Source organism: Engraulis encrasicolus, chromosome 9 (assembly GCF_034702125.1).
Source record: "Engraulis encrasicolus isolate BLACKSEA-1 chromosome 9, IST_EnEncr_1.0, whole genome shotgun sequence".
In the NCBI taxonomy this organism is placed as follows: Eukaryota; Metazoa; Chordata; class Actinopteri; order Clupeiformes; family Engraulidae; genus Engraulis; species Engraulis encrasicolus.
Window position 1 is genome coordinate 25,376,175 of NC_085865.1, and position 10,392 is coordinate 25,386,566.

General features: G+C 44.4%; 1 protein-coding gene across 2 annotated transcripts in view; it reads right to left on the minus strand.

Annotated features, from left to right (window-relative positions):
- Positions 1-282: 282 nt before the first annotated feature.
- plod2 (procollagen-lysine, 2-oxoglutarate 5-dioxygenase 2) overlaps positions 283-10,392 on the minus strand; it is a 47,807-nt gene continuing 37,697 nt past the window's right edge. The window contains exons 12-20 of one of the 2 annotated variants that reach the window (XM_063206827.1): positions 9,223-9,348; positions 7,799-7,940; positions 6,196-6,258; positions 4,042-4,155; positions 3,741-3,806; positions 3,418-3,522; positions 2,720-2,866; positions 1,983-2,108; positions 283-1,441 (exon numbers count right to left, since the gene is read on the minus strand). In XM_063206827.1, the coding sequence (XP_063062897.1) occupies positions 1,286-1,441; positions 1,983-2,108; positions 2,720-2,866; positions 3,418-3,522; positions 3,741-3,806; positions 4,042-4,155; positions 6,196-6,258; positions 7,799-7,940; positions 9,223-9,348 (1,045 nt within the window). In that variant the 3' untranslated portion in view covers positions 283-1,285. The remainder of the gene's footprint in view (positions 1,442-1,982; positions 2,109-2,719; positions 2,867-3,417; positions 3,523-3,740; positions 3,807-4,041; positions 4,156-6,195; positions 6,259-7,798; positions 7,941-9,222; positions 9,349-10,392) is intronic. The other variant, XM_063206828.1, reaches the window with a different exon arrangement.

Sequence of the window (10,392 nt, forward strand, 5' to 3'; positions counted from 1 at the left end):
AAGGTTGTGTCTTTGTGTGTATATTTTTTTTATCCATTTTAATGTGCACACTCCGGGACATTCCTTTGTCACAGATCTGCCAATAGGAATCTTCTAATCTATTTACTCTTGTACTTGGCTGGGCTGACCATTGACCATTGATTGATGACAGTTGCCTAGGCATCGCAAAGCTCGCCTGACATCATGGAATTTTTTTGAGCGCTAATTTCTAGGGGCGTCACAGACTCAGTGTCTACCTCATAAAGAAAGCAGTCAACTTATAAACAACTGACACGACTGTCGTACTTTGTTTGAAATATTTATTTTTCAATATTTCCATCCATTTGAAAAATAAGTTAAGAGATTCCACGGGTCTGAGGCTCAAAGTTCATTCATACAACAACTTTCAGAGAACGTAAACATGAGGCATCTCCAAAGTGTTTTTTTTTTCAGTTTGGAAACCTTCAAAATAAAAGGGCTTGGCATTTCTCATCATGATAAAAACATTTCAAGTAAACGCTTGGAATTGAACTTCATTAAACAGGATTCATATTGAATCCCATTAGCGTGTGTATTTCTCCTGCTGCTGTGCAAATTTACAAAAATAGAACATTTCTCTCTTTACAGACAAGCAACAATGCTCTTTTCTGAGACTAAAAAATTCAAAGTAAAACAAAACAAAACAAAAAACACAGGAAGAACAACAACAAAACTAAATAAAATAAAAAAAATCAGACAGTGAACATGAGTTTTGATTTCAGGAATTAAATAAAACTAATGAAAGCAAAGTAAAGAAAACAAACGACGCTGCATGGAAAATGAACAAACCCTTTTGTGAACTTAACAGATGAACTTTTCAACCATAGGTATTCATAACAAATGGAGATGAAAATGCTACAGACATTAGTGTGAGACCTGTCATCCTTTGGTTGTTTGTGCTGAATGAAGCATTGACAAATGTGGCCTGCAAGACTAACGGTGATGACAAAAGGACAAAATGAGTCAGTCTTTGCCCCCTTTGCATGGTTGAAAACGTGTAAAAACAGACAGCACTAAATGGGACTGGTCAGAAAACATGTACCTACTGTATGTATGTGACTGTGCTTTGTTCCCATTTTCCCATATATTTTTCTACAGTAAGATGTGCAACCATGAAAAAAACAGCTGTCTGACAAAAAAATAAAGAATAGAGAAAATAATGAACAAACAAACAAAACAAAAAAACGACCAAATAAAAACTAAATTCTCACATAAAACTCAGATTTCATAAGAGATCCCAGTCAAAAAAGTGGACTACTGTACAGGTTCAAGGGTCAATAAATGATACTGCTATGTAGCGGGTTCCGTTGGTGGTGGGCAGGCCTTCGTGCAGGTGAGTGAGCCGGCCGGGGTGCATGAAACTCCAGCCTTTCCTGGGGGACTCTATGGAGCAGTTATACCTGTGGAAGCGGCAACCACCTCCCTGGGAAGAGAAGGAGAGAGGGAGAGAGAGAGAGAGAGAGAGAGGGAGAGAGAGAGAGAGAGAGAGAGAGAGGGAGAGAGAGAGGGAGAGAGAGAGATGTGTGAGCAAAAGAATGTGTGTACGTGTGTGTACGTGTGTGTATGCGTGTGTGTGTGTGTGTGTGTGCTTTTTGAGAGGAATAAGTTTCAGGCACTCGTCGTCATTCACAAATCACTTCAGACCAAATATTTAAGCCTTGAGATAGGTTTGCTCTGTGGAGAGGGCTGTGTGTGCTCAGCGATGAAGGGGCTGTCAGTAAATGTTTAGCATAGCCCGACACGCATCACATGCTGCAGGGGTCAGCAGTAAGTAACGACACTGCGACTAAAAACAGCTTTACAACAATGGCATTTCGCAAGGAGAGTTGTGTTCCAATTTGTACTCTGTACCTGAGATATTAAAAACAGAATACGTACACCAAGCAAACACAGATTTACATAGATTAGATTTCCGAAACAAAAAAGTACTAATAATGAGAAGTGTTCAATGCAAGTTAACGCACCTGGAAGTCTGTTCCTTTGCTATTGAGGGCGATGTTAATCGTGAATGTGGAGGAGTCATGATGTGGCCTCAGGTACGCTTGTCTTTCGGGAGTGTACTTCACCACAAAGTTCATGATGGCGTAAGCCTAAATGAAAATGAGCAAATGTGAGTACAGACAGAGCGGATAACAGACAGAAATGATCTGAGCCTTTTCTAAAAAAACAAAACAGATATTTTTCTTCTAGATGGTTGGTTAATTTAGCAGGCATCTGGACCCAAGAGTAATGAAGTTCTTGAACCTGACAGGTTCCTTACGTTATGTAAGCATATTATCAAGGAATGTCATGGCATGTTCGAACACATACTGCAAATGCAAGATGAATATACCATGAAATAGTTAAATGTCTCAAGGTATGTTTGCCCTTTCATCACAGGTCTAAATTCCCCTGCAGAAAAAGTGAGCAGACAGTGAGCTACTTTTGGAACACAAGGCTGATGGTAAATTCTGGTAAACGTTCCAGGAAGGAATAGGGCAGTAACTTACTGTCTGTCGTCTGACTAAAGAGACTTTTGTATTCTTGTGGCTTGTACGTAACTGGAAATTCAGATCAGTCAGAGAGACATGATCTCATGGTTGTCTTGTTCTATCTTTGGGACATCTGGTGGAACAGGGCTAGCCCAATGGTCTGAGACCATTTCAGAGTCCAGTCCAGACCACGGGAGTCCAGTCCAGGAAATGAGTCCTGCTGCCCTCACCTTTGTGTAGTAGCCAGAGAAGACCTTGAGCGTTACGGGAGCGATGAACTCGCGGATGAAGTGCAGCCACTCCTTCTCATAGTTGACCTGCTTCATGTGAATGTCATCTGTTGGGACGCTCTCGTATCCTCCTGAGATGCGTCTATCCTGGGGGACCACACAGACAATCAATAAAGCAACGGTACAGACAATAGATTAAGGAAACATAAAGGAATTTTTATATTAGGGTCAAATTGGATTTGCAGATGTGCAAACGTCTACTGTGCTGTAGGCTATAGACTACGTAGTCCACATAAAAATATCTAGACGATTTCATGATGATGACTGCCAGTGTGTTAGGTAATCATGCAGTTGACCGCCATTGGACTCTGCGTCAGATCTGAACGAAGTGGGCTTAATCAACAGTGGCAAATAAAGCAAGACTTTCTTTTAACGATTTCATTGCTTTTTATCCACACGAGTGTCTGAAACCATACAGCGTGCCTACTTGGAAACCAATAAGTGGCAAGCCCTCCATGCCAACGGGGAGAGACTAATGAGCCTTTATGCAATTTTATATCCTATAATAGTCCAGCTTCTGTTCTGTGCCCCTGATTTCCAGAAACATTGTGTGACAAAATGTGTTTCCTTCCACTTTCACTTTTGTTCCTTCATTCTCTTTCTCTTCTGGACTTTTTCATTTAAGTGTTGGGGCTGACCTCATGCTTGCCACCGGACCATGATCCAAAGTTCTCCATCTCGTCCACCAGCTCATCACAGGCTTTGTCCGAGAAGACGGGGAACCAGAAGACATCTGTACATGGCTAAAAATACACACATCAAAGGACACCAAGTTGTGAGGATGCCATGCGTAGGCCTACAGCACAGCACCATGGCACTGCTGTAAGCATTTAAGCAAGGTATCAATTTAACAACACATTGAAATAAATAAAGATATTATTGGACAGTTTGTGCTCTCGCTGATTTTCCACCTCTTAACTCACTGTGAGATGTTGTCAGAGCAGAGAAACAGGAAACTTACCTGCTCCAGACGATTTTCTGTGAAGATTTTGACATAGTCTGGATGGATGTATTTTGCCTTCCAATCCTATGAGGACATAAGAAGGAACAAGCATTGAACCAGTATGCCTGCCTAGTTATTCCATCTCAGACCTGCATTCCAAACTGACTTTGGGCTTGCAACACACACATTACAGTACACATTCTAAGCCTGCAAATACTCCCTTAGAAATATCACTCAGCCTTATCTTTAGTCAGAGGTTTTTTTGGCTGCCCTCCAGACGGCCTCAATAAGTAAATGGGGGAGCTCTTGGATGACTTACCACTGGGTTCTCGAAGATCTGCCAGAGGTCACTGTTTCTGTGTGTGATGTTGTAGTTAGCCGTAGATATCAGCCTTCCAAACTCATGCCGATTTGTAATGTACATGAAGATCCCCTACATCGCCCATAGAAAACAATATTAGCTTCCAAAGAAAATTACACAGGGGAGAATACAAAACAATGAAGACAGAATTTATAAGATTTATGAATATTGTACAGTCATGAAATAACTTTTTGTTTTACCTCATATCAAATAACAAAGAAAGCTGGCATTGATTTGCCTTTTCAAAACATCTGTATTTACGCTAACACATTAGAATTTAGGAGGGTCTTTTTTTATATATAAAAGAAATAAATAATCTGAGATTATTTATGGAATGGAGAGACTCTGTTAAGGGGTCAGCGAGGATGCTGGGAAACTAGGGGACAGAGCCAGGATACCCGGGAATCATATTCCCTGATGTGAGGAGGCAATACTGAGGATGTTTTTAAAGGTTTTAGGGAGGTGAGTAGTACAGTATACGCGTGTCAACCTAGGCTTTATCTGCTTTTGTTCTCTCAACTTTAGGCGTGTTTTTAAGACCAAACCATTCAAATCACTGGTGCAGCACATGTTTTTTGGCAAAAGGGAGGCAACCAGGTGGTGTTTACGTGAGAGAAATTTGGCAGAAAGTGATGTGAGCAGCCTAGGCTGAGATAAGGCAACTGCACAGCGGCAGAGGCACTGCAGGGCACTGCAGAACAGGGCAGGGGAGGAGGGCAGGGAAGATTGGGGAAAGGATGGGAGAGGGCAGCTTTGGTTACTTGTGTGCGTGGGAGTAGAGTGGAGTTGGGGTGGGGTGGGGTTGGGAGGGTAGGGGAGGACTGCTGTCCTACTCAAAAAAAAGAAAAAAGAAAAACAGAACAGAATCTCGGGTTACTGGCGGGGGCTCCTGGGAAAGCAGGTGTAGTCGTTATGGCCGGACGATATCTACAACACGCAAGGCCCTCCTTCTAGGGCCTCACGCAAGCAAGGAAGCCGATAGGGGCGGGACAAAGGGGTCAGTTGTCCCGGGCCCAGGGAGGGGTGGCGGGGTCCCAGAATCGGGTCCCCATTACATTGTATGGATTGGGTGGGGGGCTCTTTCTGATGACTTTGTCCTTGGCACTGCAGAAGTTGTCAGCTGCCTTGCATGCAAGACACACAATTACCTCGCAGGTGATGCAATGCACACAGTCATGTGTGTCTCACAGGTGCTTCCAGTCTCTTCTCTAACCCTCCCTCACAGGCTGATCCAGGGTTAATTCAATCACTTAACGGACCGTGACTGTTTGACTATTAAAATCAGTTAGCCAACAGGGTATTTCCAAAAGGTTTTCCTCCTGACCTCCTGATGTTGAAGAAACACATCTGTCTGCAAAGGGCACAGTCTAGCAGCACTCTGGAATCCTTCACTGTTTCCTCATTATGCCGTGAATTGAGGTTTAGACTTGGCAGCGCCAACCAAGGCACTTGGTAATTCCACATGCTCTAAAGAACCACCATTCCCCTCAGCAGTTATATCCATTCTCTCCAATTTAGATGCTCCACAGCTTCTCCACAAGTCTCCTGTCACATATTGCTTTTTCGAAAGGACTGCTGTGGTGATCTGCAATCAAAACCATCTTAACTGTCCCCCATCAACATACTGAGGAGAGTGTTTGCACTGCCTGAGGGAAGGGATATTTTCTAACACTCTTGACTTGTGGGGGGATGAGATTAAATCTGTTTACAGCGTCAACAATTTATTCTGGGTCATTCTGTGGTGATAGTTTGCTGTGGCAGGCTGTACCAGGCTACAAATGGATATAAGGCGTCCATATCTCCATTCCAGCCAGTGCCTGGGGGTGCAGGCAAATGTTCTCATACCAAAGACCTCTTGCACTGACGAAACACAGACAGGTTCTGCGTGTTGTCTATCATGAAGAACTACTCTGCTACCTTTCAAATGTTTTTTTCTCACTACACGTTTGAAAAAAATATATTTTACAAAGGCTACAGGAGCAATTTGAAAGAAGTCGGATTACTGCCTTTTGGAAACCAGCTATTGGTTAACTGTTTATAACTACTTGAATGGCATAGAGTAAAAAAGAGAAGAAGACAGCAAAGGAGGAGGAGAGTAGTCAAAAAGTAAACCTTGGGAGGCCTGAGCATATGGAACGATTCCGGAGAGGGAGAGTCTTTCTCCCTTTGTCTCGTCTAAAATGAAGGAAAACCACCATTATAAGACCCCGTTGACATTGACATTTGATTGTTTCCTCTGAGAAGGAGAGGAGAGTGATAGGTGTGCAGTAAGAGGATGGATTATTATTGTTTCTTTTTTCCCGTTTACAGAACACGGTGCTGTTCACGGACAGAGAAGGCAACGCCTACACACCGTACAGCATAGCAGATACCCCTCGAGAAAAGCTGGTGTGTGCTGTAAGTGGTATTTCAGCACCAGGTGCTGCTTGCATGCTAATTAAATAAGGAAAGCCCAGGAAAAGTGAAATTGGTCTGGATTTGTTCCAAAGCAAAGTGGAGAGAGTGCTGGCAGGCGTTAAAGAGTTAGGAGGGACGTGTGAGGAGAGAGCAGAGTAAGGAAAAGCAATGGGAGGGAAGGGAGGAGAGGAGCGGGGGAGAGATAACACACCAAGGCAACTCAACAGCCTTCTGGGCATTCTCTGGCTGGTACGGATGGGGCTCAAGACGAGGGGTGGGGTGGGGGGGGTGGGGTGGAGGTGAAAACATGGCCGAAGGCAAATCACAATGGCTAACATAAACAGGAGAGGAGAGAGAAAGAGAGATAGAGAGAGAGAGAGAGAGACAGACAGAGAGAGAGAGAGAGAGAGAGAGAGAGAGAGAGAGAGAGAGAGAGAGAGAGAGAGAGAAGAGAGATAGGTATATACAGGTATACAGGGAGAGGTCATGCCCACACATTGACATGTAGAATACTTTCCCAGCAGTTCTTGGCATGCCAGAAGCACTGTGAAACCTCAATGATAAATAGTGCACTGATTACGCTGATAGACATAAGCCATACATACTCCTCAGGCTAATACATTTCAGATGGTGAAGATGGATATTCTGAGGCTCAGCCTAACTGGGCGAATAGACCAGCCGCGACACGATTGAAGCTACAGAGAATCGCTTCTGTGCAGCAAGAACGATACGGGCGATTGAAGCGACTAGAGTATGTCCGTTGAAAGCAGAACGCAAGCATTCCAACATTCCCCATTGGCTGTGGTTACTGACCTCTATACTGTCATTGGCTTTGGCGGCTTGTCGCCGAGCAGCATCATAGCTCATTTTCATATTATTGCCGAGCCTTCAACTACAAACTGTCGCTCTAGTCGCACAAATCGTCTCTGTCTCTTCTGTCGCCAGCGATTCAATACAAAGTCAATTACTTCCGTCGCTCGCCTCGCTCATGTTGCGGCTGGTGTATTCGCCCAGTAGGGCCTTTGTATGGTTTTGAGACAAAGAAAAGATATGGCATACCGTAGCATGTACCAGCCAACACAAGAAAACGTATTACTGGTACTGAATACAGATTAGGCCTACTCCCCTAACACAAGGAACAAAGACATTCATGGCTAATGACATTTTGCCTTGTGTCAGCCGTTAGCCAACCCTATGTCCAAACATAAAGTAGTCCAATATTAGCGTATAACTTGATACCCCCCAATTTATTCTACTATTAGGATATAACTTGATACTCCAATTTAAATCCAGAGTGTGGGACCAATGAGGGACTCACCAGCTCCCTGGCATTCCGGCACAGTGCCATGTCTGGGTCCAGTTTCTCCAGGACAAAGTAGTTCCTCTCCTTCATCTCCGTCCGAAGCACCGTGCCCTTCACTAGGTAAATATGGGCCATGAATGGAATGTTCCACACTCCCCTGCAAGGAAAAGGTAGATTGGTAAGGTGTGTGTGTGTGTGTGTGTGTGTGTGTGTGTGTGTGTGTGTGTGTGTGTGTGTGTGTGTGTGTGTGTGTGTGTGTGTGTGTGTGTGTGTGAGGGGGTGTTTGTGTGTGTGTGTGTGTGTGTGAGGGGGGTGTTTGTGTGTGTGTGTGTGGGGGGGGGGGAGAGGTACAGTACGACAGATGGCAAGAGAAAGAGTGAGTGAGAGAGAGAGAGAGCGAGAGAGTGTGAGAGACAGTGTGAGTGAGTGACAGAAAGGGAGAGAGAGAGAGAGAGAGAGAGATAGAGAGAGAGAGATAGAGAGAGAGAGAGAGAGAGAGAGAGAGAGAGAGAGAGAGAGAGAGAGAGAGAGAGAGAGAGAGAGAGAGAGAGAGAGAGAGAGAGAGAGATGGTAGGGGTAGAGATGTGACAAGAGAGAGGCAGACAAAGAGAGAGGGGGTGAATAGAGAGAGGGAGAGTAAAAGACAGAGAGAAAGAGAAACAGAAAGACAGAAAGAATGGGAGAGAGAGAGAGAATAGTAAGAGAAAGAGTGTGGTTAACAAATATATACTTAGACACAACACTGGCTTTTCATTATACTGTGTACCTCTTCCACGAAAGAAAAACTGATCCAACATTGTAATGTGAAGAACAGAGACAGACTGTGGGAATCTGTCTAGCAACTGTGCGTGCGTGTGCGTGTGCGTGTGCGTGTGTCTGTGTGTCTGTGTGCGTCTGTCTGTCTGTCTGTCTGTCTGTCTGTCTGTCTGTCTGTCTGTCTGTCTGTCTGTTTTTGTGTCTGCGTGTGCGTGCGTGCATGTGTTTCTGCCAGCAGTCACGAAATATGTTGTCCATCCATTCCAACAGCCTCATAAGAGTATATGGCAGTGTGTGACTGCTGCTATAATCACAGATTGTCCACATGGCGAGCTCTCTCACACAGACACGCACACTGTACCGTGCATGGCCTAGCGGTTCCCATAAACTGCCTATACGTCGCTTGACTGGGTCACCAAATGGAAACCTCTGTGGACATAATGGGTTGGAGAGCCTGTGATTTTCACACTACGCATACGTGCTCCCTCCCCAGGATGTATATATTTTCGACTTGCGGACGAGTGCATAAATCTTTCTCTGTCGTCATGCATGGATGACATGGACAGAGTCAGACACACACACACACATGTAAAATAGGATGGCAGGAAGGCACATGGAACATTTTTTTTTGCTACTTGTTTTTTTGTGTGTTTGTTGTCTGAATGCTCGCTAGTTTCACTTACACACGCTTGCCCTGCACAATGTCAATGTAGTCCTCGGAGCGGGCGTAATAACCATCCAGGCTCAGGGCTCCCCAGAAGTTGGACCACAGTTTGCCGTGACGAGTGACAAGGGGACCAATTATTTTCCTGGGGGAGAGAGAGAGAGAGAGAGAGAGAAGGGGTCTGTCAGTGAGTATATAAAAAAAACCATTTGATTTCTCTGGGCAGCATCCACAGCATCTTTTTTGTTTAGCGGCCAAACGATAAGTGCAGCCCTATGCAAACTTTTACACCGAAACTCAAAATGGCAATTTATGGCTATGACGTTATCCAGCAAACACATATGCTTTCAGTGGGAGCTATATGTACATATGGTGTGTGTGTTAAACACAACCATCCACGCAGCAGTGTAGGATACTCTATGCATATATTTTACCATATTTTAAGCCAAAATGAGAACAAAATTGAACATGCCCTATCTGAAATAGTTGGCAATGGATAAACCACTGACGCTTATTGTTGAAGGCTATTATTGCTGAGTATTTAGTGAGTGATATCTTATAGAAGATAGTTTCCGACCTACTGTAGGGGAATAGACTGACGTTTCTGCACAATAAAACCAAAAACAAAACCATATAGCTTAAGAAGGAAAATTGAAACTGTCATCATGTAGGCATGTCACTGAAAAACAGCATATTTGTGTAGAAATTATAGAGTTCTGGGTATGGATCACACACACAGGCATGCATATACGGGTGTAAACACATGCGTACACATTCTCTCTCTCTCCCACACACACACACACGTACGCATGCACACATGCACGCATGCACGCACACACGCGCGCGAGAAAAAGAGAGCGAGAGCGAGAGAGAGAGAGAGAGAGAGAGAGAGAACAAGAAAGCGACAGCCACCAGCCCGAACGCTAGAGAATTCCCATGGTGTCTTTAAATAATCTTGGCCTAGACTTCCTCCGAGGGACTTCACAACAGCCAACCAGCAGCACATGCCTGAGGAGAGTGTGCCACGGAGATCTCTGTTTACAGCGGGGCCCTTCTATAAACACTATCCCATGAGGCATGAGGGCATGGAGACACGTCTTCTGTCATGGACAGAGACTCTGTGCCATTTCAAGGCATTTAGAGGACCTAGGCAAAGAGGGACGTGGAGACCCTTTTTTCTACTCACTGT